At 45.1% G+C, this 22,009-nt stretch overlaps 1 protein-coding gene across 12 annotated transcripts in view; it reads left to right on the top strand.

The window, feature by feature from the left end:
• Positions 1 to 22,009, top strand: part of LOC149353747 (uncharacterized) — a 62,111-nt gene that overhangs the window by 5,767 nt on the left and 34,335 nt on the right. For 3 of the 12 annotated variants that reach the window (XM_089582772.1, XM_089582774.1, XM_089582775.1), the window contains exons 2-6: positions 7,084 to 8,041; positions 11,770 to 12,055; positions 13,063 to 13,320; positions 16,621 to 16,828; positions 20,097 to 20,248. In XM_089582772.1, the coding sequence (XP_089438898.1) occupies positions 7,125 to 8,041; positions 11,770 to 12,055; positions 13,063 to 13,320; positions 16,621 to 16,828; positions 20,097 to 20,248 (1,821 nt within the window). In that variant the 5' untranslated portion in view covers positions 7,084 to 7,124. Of the gene's footprint in view, positions 1 to 2,330; positions 2,474 to 2,640; positions 3,469 to 7,080; positions 8,042 to 11,769; positions 12,056 to 13,062; positions 13,321 to 16,620; positions 16,829 to 20,096; positions 20,249 to 22,009 lie in introns of those variants that run through there. The other 9 variants (XM_089582764.1, XM_089582771.1, XM_089582766.1 and 6 more) reach the window with 8 other exon arrangements.

Raw genomic sequence — 22,009 nt, 5'->3', positions numbered from 1 at the left:
AAATGATCATTTCAGTGCGCCTGTTTGGAGGCAACTCTAACATTACTCCCAGCTGTTCAAAGTGGTGTGTCACTAGCATTATGTATTACAATGCGGCCTTGCTGGAGGTAGTAGAATCTGTCGTCGTGGTGCAAGCCCCCAGAAGTGTAAGGCATCATGCTTTTGACTGTACCATGAAACACTGCAGCATTAAAGCAGTCGTCGAAACAAACCACTCGGCTGAGACCATCCCAGGAAACTGCACCCCGCACGCTTACAGGTAACCGCAGCTCAAAGTGTGCTGCAGATCTGACAGCTTGAGTCTAAGGTAGGAAAAAACTGTACTCCTGGATCATGTGGTTTTGAATGCTTTCTGAATTTCCTGAGCATAGATACGAAATAGACGAGCGAAAAGCTGGCATGGATAGAATTACTCAGCCCTACACTCTCTGCATGTGTGGCACTAGTGAGTGGTAATGTGCAGTGAATTATCACGAATTTTCAAGCGCAAATATGAAAGGTTCATTTGCGCGAGGCAGTTGTAAGTACATGGTGTTTTCATTACTCCAAACTGGCACTCGTTCACGCTGGCCACAACGTGTTGTAAACGCCATGTAGTTGGAGAAGCCGCGCAGTTTATTACAAGTTATCAAACCCAACCAGACAGACAATTCTGTCGAAGTGTTTAGTTTGCTCGAGCTGCATAGGTCCTCTTTCACAAGAGCGTTTTCAGCGTTTGTTTTCGACAGAAAGCGCTGGCTTCCAAGCCGGTACGCGGCCTCTCTTTTTGACGAGAAGTCATCTTTGCGGCGCCTACTGCGGTTTCAACGACCTGTAGCTAGTTGTAGCCCTTGAAGCCTGCTGCCTGTGTCCGCATGACAGTTCTCAATTCGCCCTTTAGTACGGAACGCCTCCAAAACCCCGTTGTTTGGTGTAATATGGGAGACTGCCATCAAATTGGTTGATTCTGCGGAACGCAGGAATGACGAAAAAAAGTGCTTGCTCTGGTTAAGCATTTTAAGCTGAACGACGAACACAGACAAAATCATTAGAATTTCCGGTTCTCGAGGTGTTCTCACCTTTGTTACCTTTCAGGAAATACAGACTAGAAAACAGCCCCTCAGGCCGGGAGCTTGCCCGAACAGCTGACCTTCAAGGACTCAAATTAGCAGTAGTACCACTAATGCCGCCAGTTTCAGGGCCTGTGGACGGGATAGAGGGCGCTGCGAGTGAACTCACCTTAACTGACCTCATGATGCAGAGGTGTGCGCTGCGTTGTAGTTGTATGCCTTAACGTCGCAGGTTTCCGTTGTAACCATTTTTTATTGAGATTTTTATGACCAACCAGTAATGCCAGCTTGCCGGCTACTTTGCCTGCGATTACATTATCCAATCGTAGTCAGCTGAGGATAGAACGGAACGATTGAATCGCGGGCCCATGTCAGGGGCGGATTTAGCACTTAGAATGGGGCGGATGAGTAGGGGTGGTCCCATTTGAACCATGTATTTCTCGGAAGTTCTTTGTAAAAAAAAAAAAGTGGAATTCGCCTTCTTTTTTTATGTAACATATACCGCTTTTTTTTTTTTAGGGGGGGGGGGGGGTAGCATTGTCATTGTTGCGCCTTACCGACCACTTCGGCACATCGGGTTCAGCATGCTCCTACAGTACAGCAGGCGGAACACAGTCCACAGCAGTTTTCTATTTTTCTTTTTGCGGAAAAGACCCTGAATTTTCCAGTCACTCGGTGTACTTTGCCTTCATGGACGGGTTTCTTGTGTGGCTCAGCGGTCACAGCTAACATCACATTATTATCGGCCACTGCCGTCACATGTCAGTCTGGTCGGCGGGAGGCTCATAAGGCAATGGAGGTCAACAGATATTTAGTCGCTGCATATACAATCATTCAGCTGGAGCATCTCTGCAGAGCACGCTGGACGCAAGTCAGGTTATTTCGATTGCTGCGCCGCCAAAGTGATACGGTGGCACATCATACCGTGCTGACAGCTTAACCCATAGCTTAACCAGTCATACTAGTCGGACCGTATTCATTCCTTTCAGCATATGTAATCGTTGTCATACTTCGCAGTCATACTTGCAAACAAAAATCGGCAATATATAGAAGAAAGTCAAAACCTCGCAGTTTTGCGGCCAACTGCACAACTTAGGATATGTCGTTCACTAATTTATCCCATTTTATTGCGGCTATGCCCCTCTATATTCTGTACAATTCGTCTCTAGCAGTGCTAGAATTTACTGCTCTAAAACTCGAAGCTTATGCGGCTAGGCAAGGCCGCCTACTTCGCCCTAGATAATCCGCGGAGTTTGGTCGCTTGGGTGGGTGGAATCGGAATCGGCTTCTTCGTCTATGCAGCAGCGCGCGCAGCGCGGGCAGCGCGCACAGCGCGCGCAGCAAGCCAGCCGCCCGATGCATTCTGGGATGGTAATGGAGGGCGCGTGATTTTAAAGCTTGCAGGATGCTTTCCCAAGATTCAGGTAAATCGCAATAATTTCGTGACTAGGCGTGTTTCTTGTGCATCTGACTGCACTAGCTCTAGAGGATGCAGTTGAGGTGTGCATTTCAGTTATCATGCCTCTAAATGTGGCCATATGGGGTGCCAAACAGCGCCGAGTTGAGGTGGGCTGCTTTTCGCGTAAATACAAGCGAACCTTTCTTTTTGCTTGCATAAAGGGGTTCTGATTTGCTCCCGAACTGCATTGCTGACACGCGTCATGATTGCGTTTGTGCTAGAAAAATCCCCATGAATGTCTGCAGTTCATATAACTAGCCGCGTTTTGTAGTTTCAAATTTCCCTGTTTTCGTAGCCTGCAAATGGCGCGTCATTCAAGAATAACTAGCGCTCTGCGTCTTCGTGGCATTCGGCTGCGGATTTGCGTATGCTGTAGTTAGCGTGCGAAATTTTGCTGCTTCTGCTTTTGCGTAAAATTGTACTTTCGGTTGCGTGTACAGATGGCGTTTCTCTGTATTTCGTGACCTCTCGGCATCACTTCTGCCGATCTTTTTCCTGCGTCTGTAGCAAAATTGGGCAAGGCTAGGCCGAGGTCATAGCTGGCATCGCTGTATTAGGCCTAGGTGTTTTTTTTCATCGAAATAGCCGCATGCTGCAGTTTTTCGTGCCGTTTTAGCACGAAATTAACTGTTATAGTTCAGCTTTGTATCATACTATTCAACTGATGAGCGTTGCGGCGGGGACATGTATTATTTTTTTCTTCACGGCCAAAGGCGCGTCTCATCCCCTACCGCAGTCGGCACAGAATCGCCGAGTGGGGACGTGCGTCTTTTGAATGCGCTTTCTCCGTTGTTTTCTGTAACTCTACGTTGCAACTTTCTGCCTCTACCTTGATGTGTGAGGAAATATCAGCCCGATGCTTTTTTTTTTGTTCGTTTGGTTGAACGTGAATCGGGGCCGTCTCGTTTCACGTTTTCAGCGCTACGTCGGCGCTCTCGTCGCCGCGAACTAGGAAGATGGGTACGATGTCGAGCTTTATACCAACTTCCTGATATTTTTTTACATTGCATTTACTCCGTGTTTAGAGCGTGTATGTGTTGTGTGTGCGGCCTTGGTTAACTATTTAATCGGTCCAGCTAGTTCTGTAGACGCACCTAACCCGCTCTGTTAGTCGCGGTCGCGGCGTACACTCGCGTGGTAACAACACATTTCGGGAAAAGCTGCCGCGTTTGTCATTGTCGTTGTCGCCGGGTAAATTGTACAGTGTCGAAAATGCCGCCTCGCTTGTTTGTGCCGACTCGTGGTTGACGCAAGTTAGCTGTCGCAGGAGCTTGCATGCTCGCGGTTATTTTTGTGACGTTTGTAGGCGCTCTCTTATGTACTGTAATTTCGACGCCTTGTGCAGCGCGGATGGTCGCTCTGTGTTTGCTTCTAAGATTGTTATGCTTTTGTAAATTTGTCCTTGGCCTGAATGAATTCCCTTCTCCATGTGTGTCGAGCAAGTTTCCGATCGTTTGCACGCATAGCGATGCAGGCTATTCGCACCCTGCTTTATCTGTTCGAAATGCACTCGCTTGACAGTACAAAAAACTAGTAGCATCCAAAATGTTAAGCCCTAATGAAGCTGTATGGCCTGCATGCTATTGCATAAAATGTGAACTATTGCACCACATGCATATGTTGTTGTCCTGATGTATCTCATCCCGCTGGGATCGTATGATTTAATACAGTAGTGTGCAGCTTTTTTACCTTAAAACAAAATCAGTTGTATGGCAGGGGCTGTAATGAGAAGTGCACCTAGTGTGACACATTACTGATAGCATCATAGTGACCATTAATGTGTGCACCTGAAGTCAATAACATGCAGTGAGCTTGTTCATCTTCCTAGAGGTGCACTCGCATATCGCCCATGTTGGAATGGTTGCAGTATTCGCAGGTGTTGCAGTATTTGCAGTAAAATTTAAAACCCAACTGGTGAATAAGAGAAGTACTGCCTTGCAATTACTTTTGTTTGCTTTCCATGAATACGCTATGAACATTGCCCTTCCATAAGTGTAGCACAAGTGTATACTTGGCAGCATCGCAAGAAATAATAAAAATGCCAGTATATTACGTCAGAACAACATTTTTTTTTTTTTTTCGTAAGGAAAGAATTCAGCTAGGAAGGTGAATGTTATGCTCTGCAGAACAAATCTTGTGGAGTTTGGCTCTGTTGTCACATACTGACTTATAGGATTTTAGGATTGGCTTTTCAGTACACATGGGTTGCATAGACATCATAGTCGGCGCCATGTTTGATACCTGAAGCACAGTGGAAATTTGCGTGTTTTTGTAATCCGCTTAATGCCATCTGCTCCGGCCTGCTGAGGGGAAGCTATGCTTGGACTTCATCATGACGACTGTGAAGTCACATGCAACCCATGCGTAGCCCTGTTTTGAGTGAAGGTGTGCTGTGTTTTTTGTTCTTTTATTGAAAGGTGCTTTTCTGCCCTGATTAAGATTGCCTTTCACTTGGGATTGTAGTGAACAAGCATGTGTAGCCACTGGATCAGCATGGACAATTAATGCTTTGGATGAACAAGGGACACTTGGTTCAGAGGGAGAGGGGTAACTGCATCTTGCACAATCCAGAAGTAGTTAATTTGTGTATCCTTTTGAAAATCATTGGCCAACAATGAGTGGCTCAGCCAGTAGCCTTTTTTAATGCTGGCTGGTTAGCCAGCTTCGATTAGTTTTTTTTGTCTTAAGAAATCAAGGCTATGTCTTCATATGCTTGCCTTTCTTTGCGTATATTTGCTTTGTCTTAGGTATTCTTTGGTATTGAATAGCGCTAAATTTCTGCTATGTAATGTGTGAAAGATTAATGAAAGCATGTCATGCCATTGGACGTAATAGCAACAATAAGTAGCAGTAACGGTCAGAAATTTGGCCTCAGGTTTAATCATTGATGCAGTGATGTTATGTTGTATGTTGGCTGTGCCCCTTGTTGACCTTGACACATTTGTAAACTGACGTGATTGCGCACGCCTTTAATTGCACCTCATTAGTCTTTGTAGCAGGAAGAGAGAACTTCAGTGCAGAAAAAATAGGAAGCTTAGCCGAAAGAGCGAGTAAACAGTGAACAAAGGGCTAATTTGTCTAATATGAAATTGCATTGGTGAAATGTAGCTGTATTTAAAACTCCACATTGCTTCATATGAACAACAAGGCATGGTGTGCTGTGGTGAAGCTAAACATTGGCGTTGGTTTTTGTGAAGGCATAAATTTCTGTACTGAAGTAGCTGCACACCACACAGTAATAGTTTTCTGTATTGGTTAGTGATTTTTGCATATTTATAGTTGTATTCTTGAATGAATTTCTTCAAAGCTGTATCTGGGGGAATAAATCTGGCTGTAAATTGAATGTATATCCAGTCGTGGAAGTTTCTAGGGATAGTAGTTGTGAAAAAGGGAAGTTTTGAAAAGGTTTCAAAAGTGCGGCATGTGGAATCAAAGCATATACTGCAGCGGGTGCATATGCGTATGCACATTACATTTTGAAATTCCCAGCTACCTGTTCAAAATGCTTGGAAATTAAAATTTCAGGACCTGTTCCCTCTTCTTGCAATCTGTTCTTGCTGTGAGGAATGCCTACTTGGGACTAGCACTGCAGTGTCGAAATCTGCTTGGCCTGCAGCTGAAGCAATTCATAGAAAGCATGGTGGGGCTATTGTCTAAACCTTGTGAACAGGCTTGGACTACACTTGTCTAGCATTTGTGGTAGCTATTGGGGCGTAGCCGTCGCAGTGGCTGTGCATTTTGATGGAGGTGAAATGCTAGAGGCTTGTGTACTGTGCGATGTCGCTGCACATTAAAGAACCCCAAGTGGTTGAAATTATCCGGAGTCCTCCACTGTGGCGTCCCTCGTAGCCTGCGTCGCTTTAGGAAGTTAAACCTCATAAAACTAAATCAAACCATATATTGGGGCACCTGCTTGCCACTAAAGGCGGTGTTCTTGTCACGTGCGTGTTCCTCAAAGAGGATGTAGGTATTTCGTTTTGCTAGTACCAGTTTGCAAGTAAACTTTGGTGATGTGTTTGTTGTGCATTCTGTTGCAGTATGGTCAGTGTGTGACAGTGCAGCATTTTAGCATGTACAGTCGCGGACAGGATAATGTGGACCATGCTTCGGTGTTGAAATTCGTCTGACGCGCTACCTAGTGAAAATTAATGGGTGTTTGATACCTACGTAAGTGGATGCCCCCTTGTGTGTCTGCACATGAAGGCAGCAAACCTTTCTATTCCTGTTATGCAAGGCGAGGGAGCAGTTGGAGTGCAAAAGCATGGTTCATATTTTTCTGTCCGTGACAGTGCGTTAGAGATACATGACTGGTTCACAAATTCATATCTTGAGCAGCAGGGAGAAGGTGAAATTGTGAAAATTGCAAAATTATATTGAGGCTTGAAGTAAAGCAATGTTTTAATGGTCAAAAGTTTTAAGCAGTGAGAAAGCTGGCATTACCAAGTGGATAAAAGAGGAGAGAAAATAAAGCTGTGCGCTGTGCATCCATTTTTTTTTTTGGCAAATATCATGCTGGATGTGGCTCTGCTGCACTGTGGAGTAAACTGCCTTCTTTTGGTTCATTGCTTTCAGCAGAAAAAGGACAACAGACAGGGCCGCCTGCTGAAGCTGTCGAGATGGCTTCAGGCACCGGCAGTGCGCAAGAGGGGACTGGCCTTGATGCAGACGCCCTTATTCCTGGTGTTTCGGCTGTTGAACTCTGCACTGTTACCATTGATGTCCCTGAGAGTGTTGAGACTGTTGTTGTGAATACCTCAGACAGTGCTCCTAATGTGTCTCCTGCTGACGCCGCTTTGTCAGAGGCAGTGGCTGCGGCGTTGGGAAGAGATGCTGCTGCTGGAACACTTGCTGGTGGCGGTGACACTGCAGGCCTGCCAAATGCTGCAGGCCTGCCGGATACTGCAGGCATACCAGATACTGCAGGCGTACCAGATACTGCAGGCGTACCAGATACTGCAGGCGTACCAGATACTGCAGGCGTACCAGATACTGCAGGCGTACCAGACACTGCAGGCGTACCAAGTGCCGTAGGCCTGTCAGACACTGCAGGCCTACCAAACGCCACAGGCGTGCAAGGTGCAGCTGGTCTGCCAGGTGCCACAGTGGTGCCAGATGCTGTAGGCCTAGCAGATGCTGCTGCTCTCTCATCTGTGGTGGACAGTGAGCCTGCTGCTGTGGAAACTGTGGTCACTACTGATGCATTGCCGCCTGTCGCAGTGTCGTCATCATCTGCCGCAACATCGACCGTGCCGACCAGTGTACAAGATCGGGTCGATGCGCGCTATGTCCGCTTCAACAATCGTGATCTAGAAAATCTGCGCAAGATACAAGATGAACTGAACGTGCGCAAGGCTGGTGGGCTGCAGCGCAGCCCAGGCACCCCCATTGTGATCCGTGCCGAACTGGCAAGTCCACAGAAAGGGCTCTCTGCGCAGGCGCCTCAGGTCCTGGTGGTGCAGAAGCCCTCACCTGGGGTCTCTGCCAAGAAGGCCGACATACGTGTCATCCATCCGCCGGGGCTCACTGTGCGCAGGTGGGTGGCACTGAAGTCTCCTAGTACCTTGTTTTGAGTGCCTTTTAGCGCAACAGCATTAAGGAGCCCATGTCGCCGAAAAGCCGGTGGACCGTGAGCGAAAAATCCACGAAAAATCCCCATAGAAGCAACCTAGGTGGCAGATGGGTCACCTGCCACTGAATTGGGAGCAAACTGCCCACCATGGCAGGTGGCAGTTAATGATGTGTTGTGAGAGATTGCTTGGGCAGAGTAAATTGGGTACTTTGGTCTCACAAGTCCTACCAGTGGCAGCGCCTGCCAGCGCAAAGCAGTGGTGCATCACTTAACCATTGCACCATTGTGCCAGAAATGGTATTACTCCCAGGGATCTATGAAAGTAAAGTGAAGAATGACCAATTCTGCATATATGGGCATTAACCCATGAACGCTCTCACGTCATGACCTAAGGCGTAGCTTATGTGTCCCCTCCAATTTTTAGTTGCAGCGATAGTGTGGAGCTCTTTCATGCTTGTGAGCAGAGACAATGGCGGATTTGTCAGTGCGTTCCATCGCAAATAGAAAGTGCTGTGCCTTATGTGCCTAAGTTTTATGCACCAAGCTTATAGTGCGCTTCACAGTGGTCTCTCGAGTTTTGCGTCAAACGAAACTTGTTGAAGTAAGTTTTTACTAGTGAGGGAGATAAAACACCTTCTGATTTGATTACTACGTGCTTGGCTTGTGCCTGGAAATATAGATTTGACCATTTTTCTCTACGACCAGCTGTAACCATAGGGGGCTGGTGGATCAGCTGCTGTTGCTAAGCCACGCTCTGAGGCACAAGTGACAGAGCAAGCAGGGAAGTGTACTGGGGAAGCATATGAATACAGAGCATCTCACTCAAGGAAAAAAAGGCAAAACAGAAAACATGAGGTTGTGGAGGGCAGGCAAGAATGATCTGAATAATGGATGACTGTCCATGGGATTGCAAGCTTAACTTAGCAATAAAGGTTTATTGTTGGGTGCATTTAATGGCTGGTGCAGCTGTGTTTATGCTTATTGCTCATTGAGCAGAGAAAATACATTATGATGATCAGCTTGAATGCTCCTTTTGACTGAAAAAAGAAAGAGTGCACATGTTGGCATCTTTGTGGTCAAAGTTGAAGCTGTAAAGACTTTCTGATTAGTCATATTTTCTATGTCTAGGTCTGAATTTTTTTTCTGTACCTAGTTTCAGTGTAGACTATAGCCTTATTTTTTTTTTTTTTCACTTCCGAGTGACTAGTGAAGAATGTTTCAGACAAGAGCCCTAATACAGTGTTGGGAATGCTACACCTTGTTGGACCAGTCTTCACTGTTGTGCTAATCCTGCTGCACAATGCTGCAAAGAAAATATGTTCGTTGAAATTGCTCCGGTGCTATACCTAAATAAAGTTCCAATAGCTGCAGCATATGCCTGGTGGTGGAGGCTACTGCCTTGTGCGCCAGGCAAGACTAATGCAAAACTTCCTTGATATGGTTAAGAGTGTGACATGGATGACAGATCCAGTTCTACTGCACTTTTACACGCTTTTCACATCTGCTTTTAGTAGATGCCACGATGCGATAAGCATGCATTTTGCATTTTTGCCACGGTAGTGTGGCTGCCATTGCACCGGATGTTATCTCCTTCGCATGCACTCTATGGTGTGTGCAAATGGGTTAGTATAAAAAAAAAAAAACCTATGGGATCCACCTAGACTCATTCCAGATGGACACATTGTGAATGCTTTCTTGCTCGTGGTGCTATCCTCACTCCCTTGCATACCACTCCCGGTCAGGCTTTAGGGCTGTGGTGGATTCCCCCTCCTACTGGTTGTGCTCTCTCTCGAGTGCTGGTTTATTCTGAAGTATTCAGTTCTTGATGGTCTGCCTTTCCCAAGCTTCATGATGCTGGTGCTCAACCCCCATGGCTTCCACTGTTGCATTCCAGTGCTCTCTGGGCTTCACATTACTACTGCTTTGATGCACTATTGGCCATCCGCTCCAGTCTTTCCTGCTCTTCCTGAGCCTTGTACTGCAGTCGCTATGTTTTGTCTACTGCCTTGTGTTTCTGACATTTTGGGTGCGGGTCTCTCATGTGTCCTGTGATTCCTTGTCAAGCGTGATACTAAGCGCACTCATCCACATGCTCCGCCTATCATGCCATGAAAGGTCCATACCACTCTCCCACGGGGCCTCTTATTGCCATTGCCAGTCTTGGGCCCCAGTAAATGTTTTCCTCAGTACTTTGTGTCTTGCCTTAGTTTATGGCCACTTCTTTAACGTTGAACTCTAAGTATGGCCGTGATGTGCTGCCATGCTTTTAAAGTAGGCAGCTAAGGAAGAATGCGGTGTTCAGAAATGTATAGGGAGCTTGCAGCTTGCACTCAAGCCACAACGGCTGCCATTTTGATGTACAGGTAGTACGGCGAAAGGTGCCGTGCACTGTGCATTTCTAATCAGCTTATCATCTCCTGCTCTGGCCTGCACAGTTGAAACTGCATGCCATACAGCATGCAGCAAGCCTCCTATAGTTGATTAAGGCAGTCTTTCAAAACAGAAAAAAACTCTTAACAGCTAGTAACATCGATTGAAGCTGGAGGGACAGAATGGCTTCAAGTTTCTGTCAGTAGATATAATGCTCATCCAAAATATTTTGTTGCATTATTTTCTTGGAAATTTCTGTCCTTGCCTCTGAGTTCTATTTTTCGCATGTTGTGTGCTGTGACGTTTTGGGGCATGTCTGCTGGTAATGAAGGATCATCTTCCTATTCAGGAGTATCAATTCATCTCTTTATCTTGCTTCTCGGCATCAAGCTTCTGGAACTCCTGGAAGGAAGTTGTACCAAACTGACATTTTGCCTGCTGCAAAGCCCCCTCCAAAACTGTCGTGGTCAGCTCCACTATAGCTTATGTATTCACATGCACATTTTAAAGGTTTTTTTTTTACAAGTTGGCACTGTTTGCTGCTGGTAGTGCCTTGTTATTGCAGCAGATTCATAAAGCTTAAGAAGCTTTCTTGTTTGCATCTTGTAAAGATCTGGGGGGAATGCAGCTTATTCATTGCTGTTTATAAGAAGGGGCTGTGTGTCATTCTAGGTGTTGCAGGTCTGCAACCCCTTTGCCTGTGCCCAGAAAGTACTATGGCTGCCGCTACTGCCGTATCGTGAATGAACTGCAATTTGATTTGATATCTTTGAGTGCGGTTATAAATTTGGCATGTTGAACATATTAAGGGGCAGTGGAAATAGCGAGTGCGTACTGTATGCAGGAAAAAAAAAAATGTGTTTAAATGTATCTGAGTACGTCTTTTTCACTTGCTTGCAGTTCCTTCTGTTTGCATTACATAAAGCTGCTTTTCTTTAACATTGACGCATAAAATGCTACATGGGCAGAATAACTTCAATCTAGTGTGATTTTTGCTGTGTACTGAATGTTATAGGTACAGTGAGGCCAGAATGAAAAGCAAACAGTGCCTATGAACAAAACAAAATATTTTATCTGTGCACTTTCAGTAGCGGTATACAACTAGCCTGAGTCATTTTTCTGGGAAAGGGATCTACCAAAGTTCATATTATATATGTACAAAGTATGTACAAAGTACATATACATAGCCTGTCCTGCTCATGCCACCCTTTGTGAAGTCTGTCTTACTGCTATAATGTGTCCCTTGAATGCTGCATGTGCCAGTCACTTTGAATTTACAATGTTCTAACCAAGTGTGCTGTTTGATTTTTGGGCCTTGTAAGATGGCATTCCTGGTCCCACAGGCAGCTGCAGATGGGTGTGCCAGTCTCTGGAGCCAGCGGCACCACATCGGTCGGTGGCCTGACCAAGGTGATCCTGCAGCCAGCGGGACAGCTTGTGAGTGGCGCCACCTTCCAGCTGGTGGGCGCTGTAGCTGGAAGTGGTGGCCAGGCGGCCCAACCCACCCTGGTGCTTTCGAGCCCCACCCGGGCGGCCCCCGTGCGTGCAACTGGGCAGCAGCTGGTGCGGGTGGCTGCGCCCGGCACCACCTCTGTGTCTGCACCCAAGGTATGCTGGTGGCCTCTTTCTGCAGATAAAGCTGGCATAGGCTCTTCCATGCTGGCTTCTCAAAGCTTCTAAGCGGTAGGTGGCAGTAGGTGGATGAACGGGTTATTCTGTCTTGCTCCTCGTCCACCAGCCTGGCAGCCAGTGTCACGTTGGTGCAAGCCATCTGTTGAATGCAGAAACTAGTGTGGCAGGGGGGCTGTCAAGTGGAAGGCATCGTGAGCTCTTCAGTGCTTTGTCGATTCATACAGCAGCTAGCTATGTGTGGCAGTTAGCATCGGCAGTTTCATGTGACACTGGTGTGTGTAACATCAAGCGCAGCATTTTCACCCTTTTATGGCATTGCAAGCTTAGCTTTCTGAATGTCTGATGTTGCCATCTGTACTGTATTTTGTGCATTTACCTCAAACATTCTTGAGACAGGGTGGTTCTAAGTACTAGGGGTGAAGCCTTTTCTTTCTGAGAGTAACCATAGTGGCAAAATAGTCTGCAGTCTCATGTCTGAAATGGCCATGTCTTGGCTTAAGTAGGTAAGAGCTTTGAGGCTGGTGCAAATGAGAGTAGCATTCTACTTTGAGTGTCAGTGTGCCATTCTTAGAGACAATAAAGAAATTGTTTTCATGTCAGCTATCTATCACCGTTCCTATTTTTTATTGGCTAGTTACTGCTAACCATTGGGAGAGTCAAATGTTACCTAGCTCAGGAGAACATGCTGCCGGGCTAGTTGGTGCTGCATGATGTGAATGTCTGGTGAATTTCTTACGTGTCTTTACTTCTGTCCCTTGTTTTTTTTGCACTGACTTCTTCACATCATTACCGTAGCTGCAGCTTGGTTACAGTTCTCTCTCCTGGTTTCTGAGATATGTTGCGAGCAGCAGTTCTTCTGAGCAGGAGTAGAGGCTCTTCGACAGTCAAGCTGGTGCTTCAGAAGCTTGCTGCTTGAATGTGTCTGAAATAATCCCTCCGGAGTACTAGATGTGAGCTCATGCCAGCGTGTTTGTCGTGCCCAGGGTATGTACGTGGTGTCTCCCATGAAGCTGGGTGGCAAAGTCGCCATGATCCCCATCAACGTGGGCAAGTCACCGCAGCGTATCGCCCCTGCACCCAGTACGTCGTCAGTGGTCTCGGGGCTCACCATGGGGCCTAGTCGGGTGACACTGGCTGCAAGTGGTGCGAGCACTGCCACCACACCCACGGTGCGACCGACGGCACCCACCACGACCATTGTGCCTGTGCCAGGCAAAATGAATGTGCTCCTAAAGCCCTCGGTGAGCAGCACGTTGTGCATAACTTTGTCTGGTACCCTATACATAGGCTAGACGGAGCTGTTTGGCCACAAAAAAAAAAAAAGAAAGAAAAGAAAAAAAAAACAGTGTCTTGAAGAAATAAAGCTGCCTGCCACAATGTCTCCTAATGGAATGTTATGTGCCTTGCATTTTTCTGGGCTTTCCCCCTTCCCCCTTTTTTTTCTTCATCGTGACAGCATGCCATCCAGCATTAAAGGCACACTGAGGACAAATTGATGGATTTCCGCATTCTAGTGGCACAGCCTCTGCTTTCACTGATAACAGAGTTTTTATAAACTAGAAAGGGCCAGGAAATGAAATACAGGTGTTGCGATCGCTGGCTGGTTTCCAAGTAAACAGCGATGCTTCGACACAGTTTTTCGCGTCGATGATCGCTGAGTCATTTTTGGTGTAGACATTATGAGTTTGCATTGAGTTGCGGGAGTGGATTGAGTGGACTGTACATTGGGTGCAGCACAATTCGTCTGGACTTAGTGCCCATGAGTTCGTCTGCGATGTACCAACTGCAGTACAGGCATCGAACGCCGAGCTCGTGACAGCGGTTGCTGCCCGTCGTCTGTGTACACGACGCGCGGTGAGATGCGTCGTGTGGAGTGAATGTCCATAAAACTGTGAACGGGATTTTTTTTTTTTCGTGTATGCATGTGAAATTAGATTTTTTGGACGTTTTCGTGGTCCCTGAGAGTCTGTAAAGTCATTCAGCATCGTGGTGGAAGAGTTGAACTTGGCTCCTAGGCGCCTGCAATTCGTGGACCATGTTTTTTATGAACCACTTACTTAGGTCATGGTCTGCGCTGGCTAGTGGTTCCTTCTTGACTGGCTACTAGGGACAAAGTGTATTGTGTATTGGTGTGTAGAAGTCTTGCTTTTTTTTAATGACCCTCCAGAAGAGAGGGGTGGGGAATTTACCTGTGGAGCCGAGCTGTTTGTGCTGTTTGTGGGGCAAAAGGGGGTGCCGGTCCACCCTGTACGTGCATAATTCTGTGCATGAAAGCGTTATTAATTCAAGATATTGGATAATTTGAGCCAAGACCCTCCGAATGCACACAACTCCACTTGCAACAATAAAAAGTCATTTAATTCGCATTACAGCACTGGTAATTTGAACTGTGTGCCATCGTAACTGCTTACCCAATGTGGTCCTGCTGGCGGTACGGAATAAGCGTAATCATCATCATCAACAACTTCTGGAGTGTGCAGCTTGCGTCGCATGAGTCGCACAAGTCGCGCCGGAATCTGAAAGCATGCGTCTACTGGCAGAGTTGGCAGTTCTTTGGTCCTCATTACTGCTCATCGGGCTAATCATTTGGTGGAAAATGTGCAAATGGGAAGGTATGCTGTTTTATCGTCATGGATCTCTGTTAACTTCAAAAAGTTGGCCTTGCAGTTATGTTGTTGCTTTCATTACCATTGCTTTGAGACTTGACCAGTGCGCGTGCCGTGATGCCAACACTCCACGGGAAATGTGGTACATCGCCAAAGCACTCAGAGGGAAGACGGCGAAAATGTGGAATGTCGATGAATGAAAGGTTGAAAGGTGAGGAAGCATGGGTTTAGGAAGAATTATGTACTGAGGACCACGCTGCACACATTGTTCCTTGACCTGTTAGGCTGCAAGGCGTGTTTAAGAAGCGTCGGGTTAGGTTTAGATTGCGGCCTTTTTTTTTTTTTTTTAATGAGCGAGGGCTGCATATTTGGGATCTGTTGACTTGTATTTTGAGCCGACTCATGCGTGACAGTACACGGCAATAATCAGATGGCTGCTGCCATATTGCTATTGCTGTTACCGTGCGTCGACAAGGTACATGGAGGAATATTCGAAGTTAATCACTGTTTACTGCCGAAAAGTTCACTGTAACAAACCATGAACCAGCTTATTGGACTTCTAATTTAGTTTATTCTAATTCAGTTCATTCTATCTGGATGTACGTTGCAACTGAATCCGCAGTAAATGAAGTCATGTCAGAGGCAGAGATAGGAAGACCAACCAAACATGGTATATCTGTTGAAACTGGATCCACTGTAACAATATTATACTGTATTTTACACTAGCAGCTTCCATTATTCTGCTGTGGCCTTGCAAAGTTTTACTAGAGTGAAGCTTTATGAGGAATCACAGTGCACTTTGTTAAATGAGTTTCGAAGCAAATTGGGAAAATGATTTGTTGATGGAGGGCATACAAACTGTCTATGTTGCATAGCCTTTAAAGTGCATACAGAACGTTCATTTTTCTGGGTCTGTTGAGCTCTGTACTGCATTGCAAGAATTTACTTTTTGTAAAAGAACTGTGCATATGTGGTTTGCTTACAGATTGGGATTGCATTTAAGATGATATGCCTGGAAACTTGAGGCTCCATGTCTGTGCGAGAACTGCTAATTTGAAATTTTTGAGCCTGCCAGTTAGAGGAGAATTGTAGGCTGTGGCCTCCAGTTGTCCTATCATTTGGCAGCAGCTTTTTGTGTGCAACTTTATTAAACAACCTAGTATAGACTGGAACAAATGCTGAGCCTTACTTCACTTTTAACACTTACACAAGCAAACTTGAGCAAGTTTTAACGTTGGTGCATCCTTTATCTGAATGTCCTTGTAAAGAAGCCTTCTTGTGCAGATGTCCTCACGAACAGTTTCCTAGAACCAACATTCGTCCAAGGTGGAGCTTCAGGTCCACACTTTTCTTTGAATGCTGTTCTGGCAGTTGTCTCTGCCTTACAGCTTCTTATCTGACTTTGCATATTATGTGTTGTACCATTGTATGTAATAATGGACCCAGCTACATAAGCCGTTGCGGTTGCTCAGCGGTTATGGTGCTCGGCTGCTGACCCAAAAGACGCTGGTTCGATCCCAGCTGCGGCGGTTGAATTTCTTTGGAGGAGAAATTCTAGAGGCCCGTGTACTGTGCGATGTCAGTGCACGTTAAAGAACCCCAGGTGGTCGAAATTTCCGGAGCCCTCCACTACAGCGTCTCTCATAGCCTTAGTCTCTTTGGGACGTTAAACCCCACAAAACCAAACCAAACCAAACCCAGCTACGTAAACACCAAAACATTGCTTTTTTTTTTTTTTTGTGAAGTGTGGAGGGCTTTAAGGGATCACTTGTGAACAGATTAGCCGTGGCCAGGCTTTATTTGGCATGCCCTAGCGGGGAGCACCGTGTACCGGATAGCATGTACTATAGTTTTCCAGGCTACCTGGCGTGATGCAATACTTTTTGCCATTTATTGTCCATGAAACTGATCTCAGAATTACTCTCATGTCTCCAGATGGGTCAGGCGATGCCCAGGCCTGGGACAGTGGCTGCCGTTGTGCAGACGTCTAGTGGAGCTGCTGGAGCCACGGCTGCTACGACGAGCCTTGTGACTTCCGTGAGCAGCAGCTCTGCGGCTGTGCAAGTGCCGGGCAGCAAGTTCCACTATGTGCGTCTGGTCAGTGCTCCTGCAGGAACCACACAGGCTGGCGCAGTCTTGAGTGGTAAGTGTGTTGCGAGTTGTGCATTGAGAACTTGTAGTTGTGCTTTTTGCCCTTGTGTCAGCATGGGAAGATAACTGCTGCACGGAGTGTGGCTGGAGGTGTGCGAGCGAACAGTATCTTGTTTGAGCTTGGGTTCTTTTTACTTTGCATTTCATTCTTTGTTTTTTTTTTTCTCTTTTTTTTTTTTGATGTCATTCTCATGCCCGGTTGGTTGAATAAGGAAATATGTTTCATTGCACAAATTCTAAGCTTTCCTGAATGCAGGGCTGATCTTAAGTACCGCGAAAACCGGAATATAGGTCGAACTTTTTTTTCAAAAACAAAAAGTCATCCCCCCGTCTTATATACCGGTCATTGGTGGAAACACTACGGAAGTCTTGCAACAATGGGTGGCTCAAGTCAACAGCCTCCATAAACATCACCATCAGCAGCAGTGCGGTGTGGCGACTTTGTGGCAGCACCAATTTGCGGTTCCGTTTTCACAAAGTTATTTTGGTTTGCTGCTGGGTGTAATCGGCATGGAAATCTTTCCCCGCAAGGATGGTGCGCAAGTCTTTTAGAAAATGCAGCATAAGCAACGCTCTAGACGGTGCAGAGGATGACGCCTTACGGGACGTGGGTATTGAGAAGCAATCGTCGTCCAACTCGAGTTCGGACGACTCTGATGGCTAGGAGTAACGCTTGCACACTCCATGCCCTTCTCTGTGCTGTACACCCAGCCAATTCTTTCACAGTATCGGGCGACTGTTGCCTCACGTGTTTGTCAGCACCTTATCACGGCACGGAGCGGCAAAAGAAGCGAGAGTAAGCGCATGTGTACACATGAGCGTATCTAGTTTTTTTCGCCGGTCAGCAGCATTAATAAGGCACTGACAAAGACTGAAAAAGATTTTTTTCCATTTTTAGAACTGGTTAGTAGGGGGTCGACTTATGTACCGGTCCGACCTATATTCCGGCTTTTACGGTAGTATAATTGTGATAGCATTCCCAAGTGTGTTTAAACTGATGGTGCTGACAGAAGTCACTTATTTTATGGGCATGGAAAGTTGTCTGTTCTTAGGTGGCGAAGAGAGAGAAAACTGTATTGAATGACTCAGGTCTGCTTGCTGTCGAGGAAAAATTCTTACTCAGTGCATATGCTGTAAGGGTGTGTTTGCCAGCCTTCGTGGGTTTCTTATAGGTGCAACAGATTCCGGCTGAATTGCACTACTGGGTGGATCATATGAAAAATAGTGTGTATTCATGTGCCTGGGAAATTTATTGTTTTGAACAGTCTAAAATGTGGCATGTCTTTGCCTGTGGAAAGCAGGTGCCAAGGCCATGTGCACTTGAGTATTATTTTTCTGCGAGCTTTCCAGACGAGCTTACAGGGATGTCAGCAGCCATGAAGCTTTTGTTAAACTGACCATGAAGCTTTTGGTAAAGTGGGTGTCATTGGACTGCAGTCTGCTGTAACCTGCATGATACTTTTTCCCTTGGATCTGATGTGAATGTATTTTTAAAAATTCTAGTCTCTTCTCCCATTCTTCTTCCCCCTCACATTTTCACAGCAGCCATACAAAGGCGACGAAATGAAACTCAGTAGACTCCCATTAAGACGAATCGTCGGAAAAGATAAACAGTGGAAACTGTTCCCCATAGGAATCAGTGTAAAATCCGGTTAAGACAAACTGTTTCATGTGTGATTCAGTTGAGGAAACTTCTGCAGCGACCGCGAACCCTGGCAGAGAGCAGTGGTGAAGGGTGTGCATTCCAGCGAACTACTGCAGACTTCCCTATTGGTTCATTGCTTGCTGCGTAAATCACTGGCTGATGGCCTTTCTTTTTTTTTAAACTTTTACGAAACCAAATTCTTCATGATAGCCAAATTTAGACATTTGAAACATTTTTTTTTTATCTGCAGTTACACACACTTGCATTTATTGGAGTATAGTTTGCGTTATAGATTTTCTGGCCAGGATTGGTCAGTGGTTGGCAGAAGAAAGGTCTGCTGTAAATGAGGGCTACCTACTCGTAAGAAAAGTTGTTGTAGTTCTGCTCGTTTTTTACCTTTCTTGAATATTATTGGGGCTATAGCTTCTATCTTATCTTTGTTTCACATAAGTTGCAAGGTATTAGTGATTATATGCAACTATTTTTGAGTAGTCATTGGTTCTGCAGGTTTTTGGAGTCTCAATTTTTTGCTGCTAGGCAGCAAGTAATGTGTCAGGTTTGCTATTAGTTGCAAGGGCTTTACGAGAAGCACTTTGTGCCAGCAGGCAGCTTTATTCAAACTAATTGCTGCTCTTCTTGATGGTCTTTACTTACTGACTGTTCAGTACTGAGTAAGTGTTAAAGGGATACTGATGAGGATAGCTTCATCCAATTATTGTTCAATTGAATCTGAAATCCAATTGAAGAAAATTGGATTTAAAATTTAAAAATTTTCCTGGCACTCGGTTGAAACTTGTGACGTTCACCATGGGACGTTCACCGTGGGTGGCGCTGGTGAACACTCCCAAGGTTAGGTTATTTGTAAACATAAATACCCCCGAAGGTTTGACAGCCGTCGCCGTAGCTCAGCGGTAGAGCACCGGACGCGTAATTCGGAGGTCGTGGATTCGGATCCCACCGGCGGCATGTGGTTGTTTTTTCTTCTGCTTTTCTAATCAATTAGCTTTAAGCGATAACATATTCAGTAATATAAATTGATCAACACCACAAAATAAATAAATAAAATTAAAAAAAATTCCCTGTGCCCGTTGGTTTCTGTGGCTGTTGGCTTTTCTCATGGGAAGGACTGGCTAGTGGTGTTTTAAAGTGAATGGCAGTATAGCATAGCCTCTGTGATCTGGGCAAAAAATTTGATATTGCAGTTTACTTGCAATATCGGCCGGTAATGGTGGCACCTGTATATTGTTTTTCAGTTTCCTCTGGCTTGTAAGAGTTCTGTTTTTGGCGTGAGCGGTCTCTTTCTTGTTAAATGCCATAGTCTGTAGGTACACGCCAACTTAATTTGTCCTCATTGTCCCTTAGAATGCGCGTAATGTTGTGGTGTCATAATGTTGTGGTGCCACTGTGCGAGCTGAGTGGCCAGCTGGTGAAGTGTGAGGACATAGGAACTTCAGTGCTGACAGGAAACCTAGGTGCTGAGCAGTTTGTGCTGCTACTTGCACTGAGCATCGAAATATATCGGAGGCTGTGTTACGCACTGTCCTCCTTTCCCCTCCCCAGGCATTTTGCTTGTGCCCGTATTTGCTGCCATGAAATATGCTTACTGTTGGTGTAGCCAAACAACCAACCTTGGTGCCGGTGACCACAGCAAGGCCCCTGGTGCCAGCCGTGCCTGCGACTGCTTCGTCGAGCACAGCCAGTGCAACCACACTGCCTGCTGGTGTGCGGCTGACTGTACCCATTGCCCCAGCCATTTCAACCCAGCAGGTATGCTTGTGTTTGTGCCTTGGGCGCGCTGCTTTACATTCGTTGTCAGCCAGTGAACCCGAGAGAGCTTCAGTGCCTGTTTAATCCTTGCACTGTGGAAACTAGTTTCATGTTTCGAGTTTTTAGTCTTAAAACATTACAGCGGTTTTGATTAAGCAATACATATTACACTAGGAGGCCCCAAGGTGAAAACTGCCGGGGAGGCCTCCTAAATATAAGCACATTACAAGGAGATACAAAATACACCAAACAGTGATAACAATGGCACATTGATTAAATTTTTAAACAAGCAATAGCAAGCAAATAGCCAAATACAGTCAAGAAAAAGCACTTCAATTAATTGCCAGGTTTGCACTCAGTAATGTCTGGTGCATTGTCAACATATTTAGGGCTATTCGCCAAACCGTCACTGTAAGGTAACATTTTTGATGAACACCCATGTGCCGCAGTCCACACACTTCTCCTTATGGTACTGCCCCCTTCCATAATTCCATAACTGTTCTCTGGATTTCCTTCCCTGCTGGTCTTGACTGCAGTCAGTCTGTTTTTGACCCTTGCGGGGTCACAATAATTAACTGAATTAGCTAGCGAGTTGAACTTAAAAAACGGTTCAGGAAATGTGCGTGGTCGTCACTCCATAGGTTTACAAATTTATAAGCTATTGTAAGCTGCTGTTTACACTTAAAATATGAGTTTGCATGGTAAACAGAGTGCTAATGTATATAAACACTGATCAGTTTACCGCACTGCGAGTGAGCCGTCTACACCGGGGACAGCATGTGCTTAGCAGTATCCAGCCTCACGTGATTCTATTGCTTCTGCAGCAGGTTTTTCTGATGCTTTGAGCGGCAGAGACTCTGGTAAGGCATGTTAGAACATGCTTTGAGTAGTAGTGACTTGGATAATGCTCAGTAGAACTTTATTTATATTTCAAAAAGCTCTTGAGCTTAAATTTTAACTTTTAGACAAATATTCTCTTCCAAAATCATGTATTCTGTAGCCTTTAAAATTATTTTGATATTTTTTTTAATTTAATTTGAGCACGTTGTTACAAATGTTATGGTGAATTTACTATTCATATGTTTCTGCAAGTTTTTATCGAGTTGTTTTTGGTACATTTTAGTTCAAACTTTATAGTGATGAAAAGTGCATTCATCAATTTATACTTTGAAGATTTTTTTTGCTTGAAGTGAAAAAGTTATAGCAAAGCACTAGAAATAGGTTTTTTCATAAGAAGTCAGAAAAATTTTTGTAGCTCATAAAGTTTTGGGTAATAATTTTAATCTTTTTGTGAGTAGTTTCCAAATAAATTTGAAACATTTTGTAGTGGAATTTTAAAAATGTTTTTTTTTCTGTGAAAGATATTACCTTGTTAATACAAATTTTTTCTTAATTTTCAACTTTTTGTTTGTTCGTTGTTCAGTGATTTTTTTAAATGACATTCAGACTGTTTTTGTGTTAAAATAAATATCACATGAAAGTACATTCCATTAGCTTCATTTTCACATGTTACATGTTCAAAAAAAAAAAACAAACCCTTACTTATTTTGCAGAAAAAAATTCTGAGACCTATAAGAAATTGTCAATTTTTTCATGGTAAGGAAAGAGTTCAAGCTGATTGTCGAATATTACACACCTCTTGCTGCTTGCTGCTCTTAAGCGTGGACATGACTCTTTCGGGCTGAAAATTTGCACAGAAATCGGTTTTTCAATTTTGTCATAGTGGAATTTTGTCACGATTTGTTTTATGACATATAAGCA

This window comes from Amblyomma mixtum, chromosome 3 (genome assembly GCF_055824585.1).
Source record: "Amblyomma mixtum isolate Tamu chromosome 3, ASM5582458v1, whole genome shotgun sequence".
In the NCBI taxonomy this organism is placed as follows: domain Eukaryota; kingdom Metazoa; phylum Arthropoda; class Arachnida; order Ixodida; family Ixodidae; genus Amblyomma; species Amblyomma mixtum.
Note: the sequence above shows the minus strand (reverse complement) of the source record. Positions and strands in the feature narration are given on the sequence as shown.